Here is a 17146-nt window from a genome sequence, read left to right on the forward strand (position 1 = left end):
GGTTTGATGGTAGGGGGCGCAGTGTTTCCGCTCGTTAGCCACAAGTCAATGGCAAAGTTTGTCACCAGAAATTAATAACAATGTGACGCTCAGTTGGCCAATTCTAAACGACGACTTTCCCATGCGTAAACCGGCCCACAAAACCCGTTCACAGATCAAACGGCGACAACTTATAAATAAGTGAAAATCTGCTTACAATGTACCCAGCTAAACTAGTTCAGCTTAAATATTTATAGAAATCGAAAATGCTCGGCAGATGTGCACAACTGCATTTTCCCACTGTGTTCGGAATCCCTAATCCTCTAATCCCCACAAAGACAACATGTGCATTCCAAAGATAACATATATTCCAGTAGATATCATTGGGTCTGAGAAAATACTGCAGTATATATATAGCAAATAGGACGATACAGTCTGAAGGGTTTACTTTTTTAAAATCAGTCAAGCATGGTTTGTTTGATTCCTGAAACCCAAAAGCCCAATACAATAAGGCAGCCATTAGGGAAAACTTTCAAGTTTTCAACGAAACTGCTGCAAGGGACTCCTGCTACAAGAAACTCTTATTCATCATTCACATTGTTTATAGTCGAAATATATTTATCTTTTGGTATACAGTTTTGCAGATATTTAAATATTTCGTTTCTATACAAACGTGTGTATTTATTTATCTTAGTCAATCAATAGTCATACTCAAAATTTATGTTCATAAAAAGCTAAGGCTTCGCATTGATTTTAAAATTGGATGGATACTAGTGTTTATCTTCATTTAAAGTTATTAAATTTCCCAGAGATTTGCAATATTAATTAATTTTAATCGAGGGCAAATTGCGTGAGGACCTCAGTATTTCAAAAGTTTAACCGCTTCTGGCGGGGAAAAACACAAGAAACAAATTGTAGTAAATTAAATAAAGTTTGCGGCAACTCTTGGCCAAGTTTTTCAACAGAGGTCCGCAGCTTCCCTCGCAGGGCCAACAAAATCGAAAGTTCGACTGAGCCGGCGACTGACTAACTAAGTGACCGCTTTCCGTTAGCATATGGTGACTATTTTTTTGCGCCATGACTTGGCTTATTTTTATAGCTTTGTATTATTTATTTATATTCACATGCAAAATTGACATGCAGTTTCGCGGCGACGTAGTTTGCAGTTTTAATTATTTTTTGTCCGCAGAGGAGCCGTTTTCATTAGCGACTAATTTTCCGTGTAGGAGAGAAAATGGATGGTCACTGATGAGACACTGAGATTTCTTTTGAAACATTTACAATTTGTTAAATAGCATGTTTAATATATGTACTTATCAGCTTATTCTTTGACTTACACATCTATATTCTTATACATATATGAACTTAAAGTAAACCTTATATGAAATAAAGAAAACGCGAGCTATCTAGCTCTTCACCATTTTTTTCGGTGCAGTGATTGGCCGCGCCAGCTGTTGAGTTCAGCACTTGGCCCGGCTCAAACTCTTGGCCAAGAGACTCTCTTAAGCCGCTCTTCGCTACGTAAGAAGTGGGTTCGCTCACGTAGAGCTTCGTAAGGTAAAACTGGTTGATGGCACCCGCCGTTTGGCTTTCGCCCGGCAGTCCAAATCTTCGCGAGCTGAAAGACAGACGCAGACGCGCGAGTAAAGCGGGAATAACAGTTTGCGATCCCGATTGCGATCCTCTGATTATAATAACTGCCAGAATACAGCCTATCAGTGGCGTGTGCTGCTCTAGTTCAAAGTGGTGATATTGTTTGCTATATTGGATGCAGTGAATCTAAGTGTTGTTAAAGTGAAACGAGCTGTGGCAATTGCATTGACAAAGGAAGTGAGCCAGTGAGTGAACGGGTTTCGGCCAGCATTTTCACCAGGCCAAATCGGATAGCCGACGCGGAGCGGCAGTGAATGCAATTCCGATTTCGAAACATACAGAAACGAAAGTCTGGTGAAGAAAGTTCTCCGTCGCCGAATGCAAAAATTTAATTGCCAGCCAGCCGAGTGAACCAGAAACTCCTGCAGGAATCACAAGCTCCCGAGTGCGAGAAGGTAAATTGAGTTGTAATTGATGACCGCCAGTGAGAGGCCTCATTAATCACCAGTCAGATCCTCCGTGCAATCTTTATTCACGAATCTCGATTCCAACAATTGATGAGTTATTGCCTGCTATGGAGAAGGTTGTTGCCACCGACAAGATACTATAGACAAGAAACCGATTGTTAACATTTCCCTGCAGACACTGCTGTGGCTCTTTAAAGCCATTCATTTCACTGCCCCTCTGCATCTGTATCTTTGTATCTCCTTTTGTAATCGCATCTTGGAGTCTCACACTGTGTGCGGCAACTACTGGCCGCTAACTTAATAGAAAAGCCCCGCAATCTTCGTAATTAATTGTCGAGCGACGTTACGTAAGCCGACCAGCTGGCCTACCCCAACTGGCCAAAAGGGAATCATCTGCTCAGCTCGGCCGGCAATCGAAGCGTCGCCAAATGTTTAACGATACTTTCTTTTTTCGGCTCACAGCGCGTAAAAATGCGTCGAAGAAAGCTCTCGTCTCAGTCGATCAACTGCAAATTATGAAAATGATACGAGCGGAGGAGTGGGCAACACAGCGACAAATTATAGACCTCGATAAAAATGGTATTAAGTTAGGAAAACAAATGACAAAATAAGGCGGACGGACTTTAGTTGTCTCTCTAAGAATATGCAATGCATGAATAATATTAATAATTTCACAATATGTTTGAAGCCCTTTTCCCTATCATAATCAAAGTCCCCGAACTTTTTTTAAATGCACCTATCATTGCTTTTAATTGGTCTGGAGCGCACGTATTATTTTCCAGTGAACCATGGAATTGTGGTTAGTGGTGCAGTGGTTCAGTGGTGCAGCTTAGTGAAATGCGAGTAGGATGGGATTCAGATAAAGAGGCAGAAGCAGAGGCATGGACACATCCTCGTGAGTCATGAGTGTTTTCCCAACTACGAGCTATTCGCCCGACTCGCACTTTCATTTTGCCAGCTCTTTAATCCCGCCTGCCGGAGAAGCAACTTTCTTGTCGAGAGCACTCATATCATCCGACAGCTGCAGATGCAGACCGCATTCACACTTATTTTCCATATGGAAGTGCTCTCGCCCGACATCCTCGCAAGATGGTGGATGGGCATGTCAGAGTGGTTTCACGGGCACTTGAATCCGGCATGAATTGGCGGTGGATTAAATGTCATTTGGGTAAATTCACAGATGGCAACGATTGCATCACTCGTCGTACCCTGCCAGTGAATTTAATTTGGACTTACAGCACCGACTTAATGACATAAATAGCAGTCGACTTTCTAAAGCCCAGCTGAGCAGCGGGTAAATAGCAGAAAGACCTCCCAGGTGCTGGGCTGGCATTCAAATCACTCAATGCGAGTGCGAGTGCGAGTGAGTGGAAACGCCCCGTAAAACAATCAGCGCCTAATGGCCTGCTAACATCGCGTCCAAATTGGCAGCTAATTGGCGAAACCCGAATTCCAATCCGCAGATATTGCGTTACCCGGTTGCTGGGCTGTCGGGGAATCGGCTGAAACCGAAAGTCCTACCCCGGAATGGATTAAAGCCATTCGGAGAAGGTCTGAGCCAGTTCCTCACGTAGCGGCCATTATTCCGCTTTCGAGCCAGACCCGTTAAGTCGAGAAAACTGCTCGTTGAAGCCATTCAGGATTTGTCAGGCAAAATTTATCGTATGTGACTTTAGCTCGGCTCCGAGCTGCCAAAGATTAAAGCGTGACGAAGGTTTCGCACAGTAAATACACATCTGATCAACTTGGTAATCAGGTTTTTATCGCATCAGCTTAATCAGGATAGAGGTTACTTTAAGCAGCAGATGCTTCCCACAATTTGATAGCATTTTAACATAATAAAGATGTAATAAGGCACTGGGATACTCTCGAATTTATTAGAATGCTCGTATTTTCCACTGCTTAAGGCTCGTAGTTTTCATCGCCACTTCCATTAACTTAAACTTGCGTCTGTGTTCAATTCCCGCATTAACTTTGTACACCAATGACCAAAACGACCGAATATTAATTTGGCCTTCCCCGAAATATTTTCCGTTAAAAGAGAGATATTCAACAAGGAATGATATGAATTCATTGGAAATTATTCACTGCCACAAAGTCGACCTTCTCGACCATGAATCCCAATTTGTCCAGCAGAGACAGCGTGTGTTTGTGGCTGAATGCACCTGCCAACCGACCAGAACATATGGGCAAGCGACTCTCCTCGGGTCGCGACCAACCTGGGGTCTCGACCAACTTGTTCTCGGCCATTGTTGGACTTAACAGTTATGTCACACTCTAACAGTTACGATGCAGCGCGTTTACGAGCGTTTTCGACCGTTAGTGGCCGCTGTTTGTCAACCAAACTGGTTGCGGACGTCTAAGTTTGATACTTTGCGCGTTTTTTAGAGTCGTTGGACGGGCGGTCGCAAACAATGATTGCCAGCTTATTAGCCCCATGACCCACGCCCTTCGCGGAGATGGAGCCACTGAAAATATGGAGCATGTGCGCCCGAGACATCGGTTTCCATTAGATCAGAACCCGGGAAACTTTGTGACTTAATTGGGAAACTTCGCCTCGGATGAGCGCGGCTGCACGGAGAACAGTGTAATATGGTAAAAGCAGGGAGGCAGAAATCTGATTAAACGCTGCCTTTGCGAAAAGTTTGCCTTAACTATATCAGAGCGGAATATCAGAGCATGAAGGTAGACCGACCACAAACCATAACCAAGTCTTGCCAAAGGGAGGCGTCGAGCTGGAGAAGGGGCGGGGCTCAAAGGGTTCGGAATTTAGTTCTAATTGTAATGTTGGAAACTAATTTGCATGATGCCATTGCCATGACCCATGACCCGAAAGCGTGCACTATGTGAATAATTAAAGCAGCAAAACTGTATTACCCACCGCCGAGGAGGGGAGCAGGGGGCTTATGTCGGCTGGCGATACTTTTTAATGAGATGTTTAGACGGCCGCACAGGGGAATTCTTCCGACGAAAGAGCAAACCTATAAATGATGGCCCTAATGGGCTGCCAATGATCATAATGTTTCCATTAGCGGCGCAGATACTACTAGCCCACTGTCTCCTCAAATCCCTTGATGCATCTTGATGCCCAAACAAAGCGAGCTGAGCTGTTTTCAGGCTTACAAAGTGCCCCATTGCATTTCATGGGAAATTTCTCATTTTCCGACCACCGAGGAGAAACAATTTTCAATCAGTCAGTGCGGCTTATAAGCAGTTTCCATTGAATTGGATTCAGCTCTGCCACTCAAAAGTGCAAGCTCACAAAATAAAGAGAATATACATATTTAAAATATCTGGGTCATGCAGTTGTTTTATTTTTGCAATTCAGCTTATGATTTATTTTGTGTGAATAAGTTTATTAGGTGTACTTTTAGCTTTAGTGGAATTCACTTAAGTGCCTCTTATTAGTCAATTGAGAATTGCTAGTAATAATTGAATACTTCTCAGCAACCTAATCAAAGCAAAGCAAATTTAATTTAGGAAAATACAGTTAGCAAAGTGCGTATCTTTCAGTTTCAAATTTCCTCTCCGGCATTTGGCTTCAAACATCTGTTCCCGAAGTCTTTAGTGCAACTCGATAGCAAGGGTAATCAGGCGTTCCATCCAGGATCGAAAGTGACGTACCCCTGCTCCTAGGATTTCCACTGCGATAGCATTTGAGTAATTAACCGGGTAGCATTCTTACCACCTGCCAACATGTGTTTTTCAATTTAGTTTACAGTCGACTGCAGAAGACAAGCTCTTGGCTTTGATGGCGAAGCCAACAAATAAACTGGAAAACAAGTAGTTCGCTGATTCGCTTTGTGCAGCGCACTTGTGGGTGCAATTTGCGGCTTTAGAGCCACAAACTCAGTTCTGTAATAGTTTTCATGCCACTGCCGCTCGCCGTGAAAATCGAAAGTGAAAATGCAACACGAAAATAACGTGATCTGGACCAGAGTCGAAGGCCCGAAGCCTGAAGCCCAAAGTCTAAAGTCTGGAGGTAGCGCCAACGCATCCGAGGCGTCCGTGCTGGGTAAACACAAACAAAACAGTGTACATTTTCACTTTTCCCCAGCGCGGAGCTCCCGCCTCCGGAGCCCCAAAGTGTGGATGGAATATGGCGAACAGCGAATGCCGAATGAATGGCGTGTCGCATAGCGAGTGCGACGAATGCCAAAGGCAAATAAAAAGTTGGCGACGTGCTTTGTGTGCCCAAGAGTGACGCTTTTAAGGGGAGCAGCGGGTGGTGTAGGTGGGGCTGGGCACGAGCCCCTCCAATTGGGATGCCCAGAAAGTGGGTAACGGGAAATCATTCGCATTACCCGGCCTGATTAGCGACGTAGCCGAAACAAACACAATTGTTTAAAGTGCACTCCAAAAAACAAGTCGGAATATCTAATATATTCAGCAGCATCAATCTATTTTGTTCGAGAAATTAGTTAAATAAACTGTTTTTATTTCTTTACGCCTATGTAATTAACAGTGCACAGATGGAATAATCAAAATGTAATTAAGTTTTCCACCCAATTTCAAAACCAGTAGAGTAATCCTATTGTGAATAATCAATGCCGGCCTCCTCAACAGAAATGGAAGGTATATTTATCCACAAAATCGAGTTGCCTGATCGCTCGCTTCAAACAAAGAAAAGGCTTAAGTGCTTAACAAAATTAGCTAAAATTCACGCACGAACTGAGAAAATTGTGAAAATAGTTTTAGAAAGGGCAATCAGTGAATAAATTGTATCAACCCGTTAAATTGGCAAACATAAACTGAAACAATAAATTGGTGGGCAGCCAATTTATGTAATTAAATAGTTTATATTCATATATTGCGCACACACAGTTTGTTCATTTTACATACATACTGAATGTTGAGTATGGAAAAACTATTAGTTAGCAATTGGTTAGCAAATATTTTAAATAAAGCAATTAAATGGAGTGATTTTACACAAAAATTGATGAACAATTTAACTCTTTCTAGATTAAATTCCCTTATATATTCGTAAATATGCCGGCACAGATTAAGTGCGCAGCTTTTAAACTTTACCAATGGGGTTTAAATTAATTATTTATTGGAGACAATAAAAGAAAGAGTGCCATCCAACAGTACCTGAGTCTCCGTGTACTTTTATCCTTTCAAGGACGCACGTAATGCGCTTATCAGGTTGCGAATTTTTTCCAGTTGCCTGTCACGTTCCCCAAAGTTATTTATTCGTGTGCCAACCGCGCAGAGTTCGCGGAAATTGGCCACAACTCCATCGCGTCGAGAAGAGAATTCCCCTCTGAAAAAGCAATTATTCATTACAGAAAACTGAACCGAATCGAGTCGAGTCGAAGCGAAGCGAGAACCTTGGCATGCGAGTGCAGCTGCAAGGCGAAGGATAATGAAAATGGGTAGCCAGGACATCGACGGGGCGAAATTAAAAGCAAACAGCCACAGAAAGCGGCGATGCAGTCCGCTGCTATATGGAATTATCTTGCTCTGCAAAGTGACGATGATACCGGCAGCTGTTCCGGAATCGGAATTGGATGCTGGAGCCCTCTATAGTCAGCCCCTCACTACGATGGCGGGACAGCCGCGCAACGATGACACGTTCCGGCCCATCCTACCCATCGACATCAGTCCGGAGTTCATTTCGCGGAATGTTTTCACCAAGTCGGGCCAGTACAGAGTGTTCCAGCCGGCGGAGAGCGAGAGTGATCTGCGCTTGGCGGTGGCCATGCGTCGCCGGAACTTTAAACACCCCTCGGATTCGCCCAGAAAGGAGGAGTCCGAGAGTTCGGCAGCCGCCTTTAAGAACCAAACCGTTGCCTCTATCGACGCCGAACTAAAGGGTCTGGAGGATCTGCTCGTAGACTACGTGGAGCAGTTCTTCAGCAACGGCAAATATGAGCCCACCCCTGGCTTGGTCCTGGCTCTTCAGCAGAACCACTCGAACCCACAATCCCATTCTGGCAAGCGCACCACCCGAAGCATTTTGGAGGACACCAACGTGGAGGTGAATGTTCCAAGGGCTTTTGAGAGCGCCCGACTGCTTTTCTTTAGCGGTAAGTAAAAGATAGTCCTAACTATTTCATTCTTAAATTCCCATTAATTGTTCTCCTACTTAAGTACCATAAAGCATAATTTTAGAATAACAACATTTTCCTGACATATTTAATATGTTTTCTATGAAAAACCATATTTTGGAAGCAGAAAATAAATGAAGTAAAAATTAAGTACAGATCAACAAATGTTTATACCATAACTTTAAAAAGAACCAAAAACCGAAAGGGAAATCGAATACTTTAAACATCGTTACTCACAAAATTATCTCAATCAGTTGAAATCAACCCAATACTAAAGTTCTTTACGTCATTGATTCTCGCTTTGTACTTGCATCTTGTATAAAATAACTATATACCATTTTTCTACTCCAGGTTTGAAGAAGGTGATGTGGCCCATCTACATGGGTCTGCAAGTGCTGAAGAGCGTGCTCTTCGCCATGTTCCTGCCAACCATCATCAGCAGTGTAAGCCGACTGATTGGCAAGGGTAAGTACGTCGGCTTAAGGCACTTGAATAAATTTAAACATTTGTATTCCTTCGGGCTAGGCATCACATCCGGCTCGGCTGGGTCGGTGCCGTTGTTCATCCGCCCCATGGAGCCGCCACAGGAACTGGACTTCCGGGACAACAGCATGAATTTCGATGACGACAGCAAGTTTTCCCTGGCGGACGAGGGCAAAACGCCAGCCGGCTACGAGTACAATGCAGGTGGGCCATCTAAAATAGAAGATGCTGTCTTGATGATAGTTATTCCGATTTTGCTTACCTTGCAGAGGCATCCCAGCAGCAGGCGCAATATGCCCAGGTGAATGGGAACTCGGTGAACCAGGCCACTTTGTCGCGCTACGGAGGTCAGCAGATGATGCAGGACACCTATCTGAGTGCTCTGCAGAGCATTGGCGCTGCCTCCTTCAAGAACTCCCAGAGCATGTCGGGATCCTTCAGCGCCGGAGCTGGTGGCGGAGCTCCCGGGATGACGAAGAAACCAACGCCGGCCGTAATGAACACTTTCCAGAGCTTCCAGAAGGTGCCCAGCTCGTCGCTTTTGCTGTCCAACTACGACCCCTTCTACAGTCCACTCTTGTCCCGTCTGGACTCGGTGTTTGCCCAGCTCAAATTGAATCCGGAGAACGAGGCTTGCCGCGAGAAACTCATCTGCCTGATGTACGCCAACCCCGCGAAGTATGCTCCGTACAGCAACCTGGTCTCCGCCCAACTCAGCAGGTGAGTTCGGCTTCCGCCCGAAAGTATGCCGTAATTAATCGCAGTTAAGCAATTACAGTAGGGTATTGATTAAAGGCATACCATTCCTTATTGCATTTCAGTAAAGTGCCTTGAGACGAGGCCAAATTAATAGGGGTAAAAATGATCATCAATCGAAATTTAAATTAAAGCTTAAATTGTCAGTTCGAGTATGCTTGAGTGCCTTATTTATTATTTTTTTATTTTAATATTATTAATAACATTGACATGGCACTATCAATTAAGCTACCTGTAGATATCTAAATTTTTAATTTTAATATTTACAAAATTAATAACATTGAAACAATGAAAGTCTGCTGACGCTCTTCAAAGGAGATCAATGAATGAGTTCCCTAACTTTGGCAGTCACATAAATCACTTATTCATATTAATAGCTTTAACATTTATTTGCTTTAAATTTAATTCAACTACCGCCTCGCCCACTTTTAGGGAACTGAACGAACTGCGGAAGCCTACTTCCGACAACCCGGACATCCTGCGATTCTTCAAGTACATGCGAGCGGCGAAGGACGGCCAGGACGGCGTCGACTGCGACGAGTCCTTCGCCAAGTGCAAGGAACTGAAGGACCTTGAGAACCCGGCAATGCTGTCCACCTACAACGACATCAACAAACTGGTCCAGGCCCGCAAGCTGGCGTAGACGGGGTCGAAAAGTCACGGAGCCATCTCTCGGACGGTATGGGGTCGAGATGACAGCAAAGTTCGTGGGAGTCACGTCAAAAGTCCGTCTGACGGATGCCTGCCTTCTGGGGATGGGCGGTGTAATTATGCAAATCGTACTTTAGATAGGATAGCCTAGCCATATATAGAGGTTCGTCAGACGGCAGCTGTCGGCGGCGGGTGGGGGTGGGTGCACAGGGGCAGAGGCAGGGGCGGGGGCTTCATTAATACGCTGTAAATAGAAAAGTTTGTTTCGTAGTTTAATTAGCGCCAGCACCAATTACTGGAGGACGCTGTTATTTTTAGCCATTTAGCTGAATTTTAAGTATTTATTTCTAGCCTACGACTATGTTTAAACCTAACCCGACTATTTTTAACTATTTATTTATTCTGTTGTTGTTATGCGATTAGTCAGCGAGCATTGTTCAATGTCCTTAAAATATTCAATAAAATCATGTTGTACCACCAGAAATAAACCGAAGTTATTGTAAACTCTTTGCGCTTGATTGGGGAGAAGAAACAAGGACATGATTTCTTAAGCGTATTTCTGCTCTAAATTGATTGCATGGAGAAACAGCTTGTCTGACGTCACCAGCTCCGGAACACCTTTCCCATTTTATTGCAAATATTTGCATTATACAGAAATCTCTAAAGGACTTGAAGCAGCAAGAAACTTAATTACAAGCAAACATGTGGCTAAGTGTCTGTTGAATATATGCATTAAAATGTAAGTACGTGCTTTAATTTATCATGTAAAATACTGTCCTTCATAGAGCATAAGATAGCATTTTAAGTGGTCCTGTGCTTTCAGCTTTAATGCAGTGGTCCTAGTCACAATGACAAAGCTATCTAAAATGGGCTGAATTAATAGCTGCCAAGGACCCAAAGGGGTAGATGGAAATCCCCGTATGCCTTAATAAAGATAACATTAAAAGAAATAAGCAATCGAAACTAGTTACTCAATTTGTAATATATTTTTTGTAAATGTTACTAATATTTGAAACAAAACGTATTATCAGACATTCTTTAACTTGTATCTCACTTCGTTATGATGTATTTCTATTTAATAAAATAATATCTTTTTACACAAGTTAGAACCTTGAATCCAAGGAATCTTTTATGACTTTTCTGAAGTTGCTTTATCCACTGGCAAGAGACTATGGTGTCAACCTCCAAGAAATCAGATAATAAAGTCTGTTGAATGATTTTGGAAAAATGTATGCTCTAGTATTTTACTTGAAACAAGCAGTTTGTTAATAAGTTTTTTATAACTAACTAAACTAACAGTGCTGGAATTGTACATTTACGATCAGCAACAGATGCAACGAATTCGTGGATGTTTCGTTTAATTAAAAGTGGACAATAAAGTAACACATATTTAAATGGAGAGACTATTGACTACTGCGTTTCGCTTCGATTGGTAGTATTGTTTCGTAAATCTATTTGCGGAAATTTGTGCTAGGTTTATTTATTTAGGGCCCAAATCTGTGCAGCGGAAGAGGAGTATACTGGACATATTGGGTTTAGCTTTTCTGTTACCGGATTTCCTCCCTTACATATGTGAGCGGAATGTTCATTTTGCATTTGTTTGTTTTTTGCATTTGATGAATTTTCCCACTGGTCAAATCCTCGAAAGGACTGGCCAAGTAGATGATTCAATTACGCGGCTTGGGCAACATGTCGGGCAAAACAGAAGCGTCCCCGACCGCAGCCTTGCCCCCGCACACAAACGCCCTCGAACTGACGGAAACAATTTCCGCCGGCGGGCTTCTGTTTGCGGCCTCGTTGGCAGATCGTGCCTCCGCTGACCGAGGAAAATCGGGAAATCGTGCGAGTGTGGCAGCGGGAAAACCCGCAGCAGTGCCGCCTGTTGTTTTGATTTTTGTGGCAGCCAGATGGGGAATTGCCCAGTTGCCCCACGGTTGCCCCACAGTTGCCGCCGCAGGAAATTGCAGAGAATGCAAAAACCCACTGGATGCAGGTTCCTCTGGTTCGCATTTTGCCCTGACTTTAAACGTGGGCGTTCCCAAAACCCGTTTGCAGTAAAAGTAATAATCGTATGTGAGGCAAGAGGCCAAGAGTTGCATAATCCCGACGACTGTGACGTACGTTTTCCCGGAATGAGTCACTTGAACAGTTTGTTGGCTCTTTAAATCAAACTCGAATTAAAGCCAAGGCCTCGACGTGCGCCACAATAATTTTGGGATTTTCTCAAGGCACACGAACGCTCGACTCGCCCAGCCGGACGCGAAGAAGCACAGGTCGTTGTCTCTCACCCACGGAGGCAAAAGTAAACCCGATCGGCTGATCGTATCCACAACCTACCGCAAGTGCGACCGCGTTGAGATCTGCCTCTTAGCCATCATCGTTGCGGGCCAAAAGCGACGACAGCGGCTGGGCTATTGTCTCCATGTGTTGACTCCGCCACCGACTCCTCCTCTCGCCACTTCTCGCATTTCATATAAAATCTTTGCCGGCCAGCAGCCACGGCACAGTCGCTTTTGGCCAGCAGAAAGACAGAGTCGCTTGGAAAACGCGTCAAGGATACACCCAACCAAAATCACCCCAGGCGATTATAGGAAACAGCAAAAGGTAAACAGCGGAAAAAACCGAGCGAAAAAAGAATGTAAAATTGTGTGAAGTGAAGTGAAATGAACTGCGAGAAATTGTGTAATAACCAAATAAAATAGATGTGGGAAACGCCAGCATTGCATTGCCAATTTAAACGACCATTCGATTGTGGCCAATACCTTTTGACCGTACTTTAATAAAGCGGTTGCAAAATGTAGAATTTTCGGAAAATTCAGTTCTCTGAACAGAGAAGTCCTTATACCTGTGATTATTCCAAGGAAAATTAATATAATTTCCAGCACTGTACTGTACTGTACTGTACAGTACTGTTTAACTACATTTATACGGTAAATGTATCAAAGCCGACATTGTTTTAAGGTTATTTAAATTTAGGAAGTGCTATTTTAAACGAATGCAGACTTGTGTTAATCTTATTGTTAATATAGTAGTTTTATTATTGCTAAAAATATTCATAAATTTCGTTTTCGACAACTGTGTACCCACACGAGATCTATTCAAGGGTGTACATAAATTGTTTAATCTTTCGACCCGATAAAGCCATCATTTCCATTTATCGCCACTGTAATTTCGTAATACCGACCATCACCAGTCCACATTTCATTGACCTTCGCTCGCAAATGCAAATGGAAAAGCAAAACAAATAGCAAAACAAACACAACAGACACAGTGACCAAAATTTGTTACCGCTTTCGACATCGTATGCGAAGACCATTGACTGTGCAAAATATTCGCCGCGAATCAATAATGATTCACTAATCCATAAATCTTCCGCACCCATTCCCATCCAATTACGATCCCTCATAAACACCCGGAATTTATTGTATGCTTTCGGGTGCTCGACTTTCAGTTGCCATAAACTTTCCACTTTCGCGCCATAAAGCGTTTTTCCCTGCATACTCTTTGGCGTCCAACAAACTTTTCTTCTCGTGGACATTGAACTTTTTTAAAGTTGGTGGGCGAGCCAAATTCTTTGTTAGTTTGGCCCAAACCACTAGCGGATTGCCACACAAGCGTCGTGCTGATGAGTCCCAGTCCCAGTCTGTATTTGGCCCAAATGGGAGCCTAACGAAAGTAAAAACAACTGGCCAAAAAAGCCCCTCGAGCATAACGAACTTTTCGCGTGCGATTTCAGCTGGCGTCCATCTTAATACAGTGGTTGATCCACATGTCGAATGGAAATTTCCTTTTAGGGCTTGAAACTCTTTTAACGTTTCTTTATGGCCAATTTAAAGTTACGAAATACAAAGAAATGGCAATGAATGGAATATCATTTTATTGCGAATCCTTTTTTATTTTACATAATTTGTTATGACCAAGTATTTGTATATATCTCGTAGATATTTTATCCCCCACCGTTAGTATGCGAACCACTGTCAATAATGCGCATTAGGAACGCCTTACTGCACTTCTGCTTGACCAGACAGAGCTGACCTTTTTAAAGCACATTAGGCCCGCTGTTTATGCGCTCTAGCACGGAATTCAATTACGAGCATTTGCCGCCTCATTGCCGACAAAGGGTTAAGCCGGCAAACCGGTCCGCCTGCATTTCACTTTGGGTCCAACTCATCTGTGGCTTTATCTGTATTTTTGGGTGCAGAAAGCTCCACGAGAAATTTGAGCAAACCAAAGTCGAGTTAGCAGTAAACACCGAAGAGCAAAGAGTGTTAAGCCGTGGCCAAGTTGGCTTGAAAGCGAGAGTTATTACGTTTGAGCGGCTAATTGCACAGTGAGCCATCGGGACCGCTAAGCCATCTGAAAAGTGTGTCAGTTTTAAGTGGAGAGTCGATCCGTTAAGCCAATAAGCAGTTGCCAAAAAGTTGCCTATATACACTTCTTTTTTGACATCGCGTGACGGAGCCGAAGATGCTGGAATAATCGGGTGATTGAGAGAAAACCTCAGCGGCTCGAGCGAAACTTGTGCCAGTAGCTTTGTTTAAGCCATTTCATCTTCTCCTGCTTACAGCCATGGCAATGAGAGCGCTCATCTTTCTGGCCCTCGCCACTCTGGTGGCCGGCGAAGGTCTTCGGCTTCCGGACCAGCAGTCGTCCAACAACATCCAGCAAGTCTACGCCCCGCAGCCACCGGTTCAGCAGATCCAGCAGCCCCAGCAGCCACAACAGTTCCCACAGGCACAGCAGCCAGGAGTGGGCGAGGAACGGGGACGCTCCTCCCTGCTCAGCATCTTCGGCCTGGGCAACGACAACGATCCCTTCCTGGCCAGGACCAACAGCAACTGCCTCGGCGGCGACCTCTCCGAGTGCTTCAAGACCCAGGCGCTCAACACCTTCGACGAGATCTTCTTCAAGGACCAGTACAAGTAAGCGCTCAGATTGTGTACACAACCTTAAACAGAAATATCCCTTGCTGTCTTTGGAGAAGAGGAGTTTCCTAGTGATGCTTCTTTCATATTTTCCCTTGAACAGTAAAGGATGGCTTCCTTAAGATTCTTAACGTAGAAAATATAGTTCCTCGACCCAAATTTCATCTTGAGAAAAATTGTTTGTTTAGGCGTGCTTTTATAGGCATATTTTTCTTGCGTTACACACCACCACTTTACGAGGAGGCTAATCAAGAATTCCTTTAACTTCCAGGCTCTCCGACTTCGCCCGCGTGGTGCGACTGCCAGAAACCCAGCAGAGGTCCTTGCTGCAGGAGCCATTCGAGTACTCCGAGGAGCCACGTGGCGATGACGACGAGTGGAATCAGCTGCTGAAATATGGACTCCGAAGGGCCGAACGGTAAGCTGTCACAATTAGCCAAATGACTGCGGCTCGTGCCGGATGCAAATTAATTTGGGCCGCAAAGTTGGCCCGGCTTTTGCATAAAATATGAGATTTTTATGAAAATGTAAATGCTCATTCTCGGACACGTTTCCGCTTCCTTGCAGCTTCATCAAGTCCACGGCTCTGGAGGTCGAGTGGCCCGAGGAACTCACCGAAGCCGGTCGTTATGAGGCACGCTTCATCGGAAACGACATTGATGGCGAACTGGACCTTATTGATGATGGACAGCGGGCTGGACATTTCTGTAAGTCTACAAATTATTATTTATTTTGAGTTGAAGCAAAATTTGAATGTGGATAAATGTCCGAAATAGATAAAAATGCAAATGAGCCAGGAATGGTTTTCATCTTGGAATCATTTCTAATTTATATTTTGAAAGCCATACATTTGTTAATGTTTCATTGAACAATGAATCATAATTTACTGTTCTTAATGCAATGATATTTGAAATTTGCCATGGATCAATGAACTTACAAAAATAATACTAGACCGATTGAGAATTTCGCTGTCTTCAAGGTTTAAAGCAATACAATATTAAATTTAATATAACCCATTGCAGCCCGTAAGAAGTTGAAGAAGATGATCATTCCCCTGCTGCTGGTGCTGAAGATCTTCAAGCTGAAGCTGCTGCTCTTCCTGCCCTTCATCCTTGGAATCGCTGGCCTCAAGAAGATCCTTGGATTAGCCGCCATTGTCCTGCCCGGTCTGTTCGCCTACTTCAAGCTGTGCCGTCCGCCAGGTGGCGTTGGAGGAGCATTCGGCGGTGGACTGTCGGGCCTGTTTGGCGGCAAGAACACCTTCCCCGAGTACAACCCCCAGGGAGTGGGAGCTGCCACCTACTACCACCACCACGAGCACTTTGAGGGCGGCCATGGAGGCGCTCCAGGACCTTACTACCGCCAGGAGCCGAGCTTTGCCAAGCCCTACACCGACTACTACAGCAAGAGCTACCAGGGCCAGCAGGTCCAGGGTCAGCAGGTTGGTGGCAACTCCGTCAGCTTCGGGGATCCGCAGGAGGCGGCCTACAACGGATACTATGGACGCAATTCCGGCAAGGACATTGTCGCCGAGCAACAGCCCCAGAAGAGCTAACTGCGAGGACTCCAACCACCTCCGCGTTGTTATTTATTCGGCCTTCGGCCTTGTTGCATTCCTATAAGAATATTTATTACGCTAATTGTAAATAAAATAAAGTTTGAAAAATGAACAGCAATTTCGCACTGGGAAAGGAAGGATGCCATAGTTTCCTTGGCCAGAGGTCTATAGCTGTTTCCAATTAACGGCAAAAATTTCACTACAAAACGATTCTCCAAATTCTGCACTTGCTCTGCTTTTACTCGCGCCGAAGCCGATAAATATAAAATGCAGCTTTTAATTAAGGCAATGAAAAGCCAAGCCGAGAAGCTGAGGAAAAGTGGACTGGCGTGTTTTTTGGCTTTGCATGTAGTAGCGAGGGTTGCCATTGAGCTTGGGAAAATCGCAATAAATCATCTGGAGCTCGATGTATTATTGGATTCGTATTATTTGATCTTCTTAAGCATTATACAAATTGTTCCAAGCCCTTAATGTAGCCGTAGTTTTAAATTATTTTTTTATATTGTAGGGATTTTTTATATCTCGATTAAAAGTTAATCAACTTTTTTAAAAGTCTAACGTGTGTATATGATTTATTTATTTCGTTACTTTGTCATCTAGGGTACTGCATAAATATATATTAGCTATATAAGGCTGTGGTTATTTATATAAACAAAATTGTTCAAAATAAATTTAAATATTTGA

At 43.8% G+C, this 17146-nt stretch overlaps 2 protein-coding genes across 3 annotated transcripts; both read left to right on the top strand.

Annotated features, from left to right (window-relative positions):
• Positions 1–1568: 1568 nt before the first annotated feature.
• On the top strand, positions 1569–10187 carry LOC6726931. The gene is made up of 6 exons (XM_016176183.3): positions 1569–2027; positions 7328–8068; positions 8441–8554; positions 8615–8776; positions 8842–9292; positions 9761–10187. Exons 2-6 carry the CDS (start codon positions 7405–7407, stop codon positions 9969–9971), a joined length of 1602 nt encoding a protein of 533 aa, XP_016033427.1. The 5' UTR covers positions 1569–2027; positions 7328–7404; the 3' UTR covers positions 9972–10187.
• Positions 10188–12432: 2245 nt separating this feature from the next.
• Positions 12433–16574, top strand: LOC6726932. 2 transcript variants are annotated; one of them, XM_016176185.2, is made up of 5 exons: positions 12433–12583; positions 14547–14901; positions 15176–15322; positions 15472–15611; positions 15927–16574. In XM_016176185.2, exons 2-5 carry the CDS (start codon positions 14549–14551, stop codon positions 16457–16459), a joined length of 1173 nt encoding a protein of 390 aa, XP_016033429.1. In that variant the 5' UTR covers positions 12433–12583; positions 14547–14548; the 3' UTR covers positions 16460–16574. The 2 variants fall into 2 exon arrangements, with proteins under 2 accessions (XP_016033429.1, XP_039151037.1); XM_039295103.2 differs by lacking the exon at positions 12433–12583 and adding an exon at positions 14192–14462.
• The last annotated feature ends 572 nt before the right edge of the window (positions 16575–17146 follow it).

The sequence above is a fragment of the Drosophila simulans genome, chromosome 3R (assembly GCF_016746395.2).
Source record: "Drosophila simulans strain w501 chromosome 3R, Prin_Dsim_3.1, whole genome shotgun sequence".
NCBI lineage: Eukaryota > Metazoa > Arthropoda > Insecta > Diptera > Drosophilidae > Drosophila > Drosophila simulans.

Bases quoted from the DNA above. Each gene is read 5' to 3' on its own strand.
- LOC6726931 (XM_016176183.3), top strand. From the start codon at position 7,405: ATGAAAATGGGTAGCCAGGACATCGACGGGGCGAAATTAAAAGCAAAC. The intron at 8,555-8,614 runs GTAAGTACGTCG...CCTTCGGGCTAG, and splicing joins AAGCCGACTGATTGGCAAGG to GCATCACATCCGGCTCGGCT. The intron at 8,777-8,841 runs GTGGGCCATCTA...CTTACCTTGCAG, and splicing joins CGGCTACGAGTACAATGCAG to AGGCATCCCAGCAGCAGGCG.
- LOC6726932 (XM_016176185.2), top strand. From the start codon at position 14,549: ATGGCAATGAGAGCGCTCATCTTTCTGGCCCTCGCCACTCTGGTGGCC. The intron at 15,323-15,471 runs GTAAGCTGTCAC...GCTTCCTTGCAG, and splicing joins GGACTCCGAAGGGCCGAACG to CTTCATCAAGTCCACGGCTC. The intron at 15,612-15,926 runs GTAAGTCTACAA...AACCCATTGCAG, and splicing joins ACAGCGGGCTGGACATTTCT to CCCGTAAGAAGTTGAAGAAG.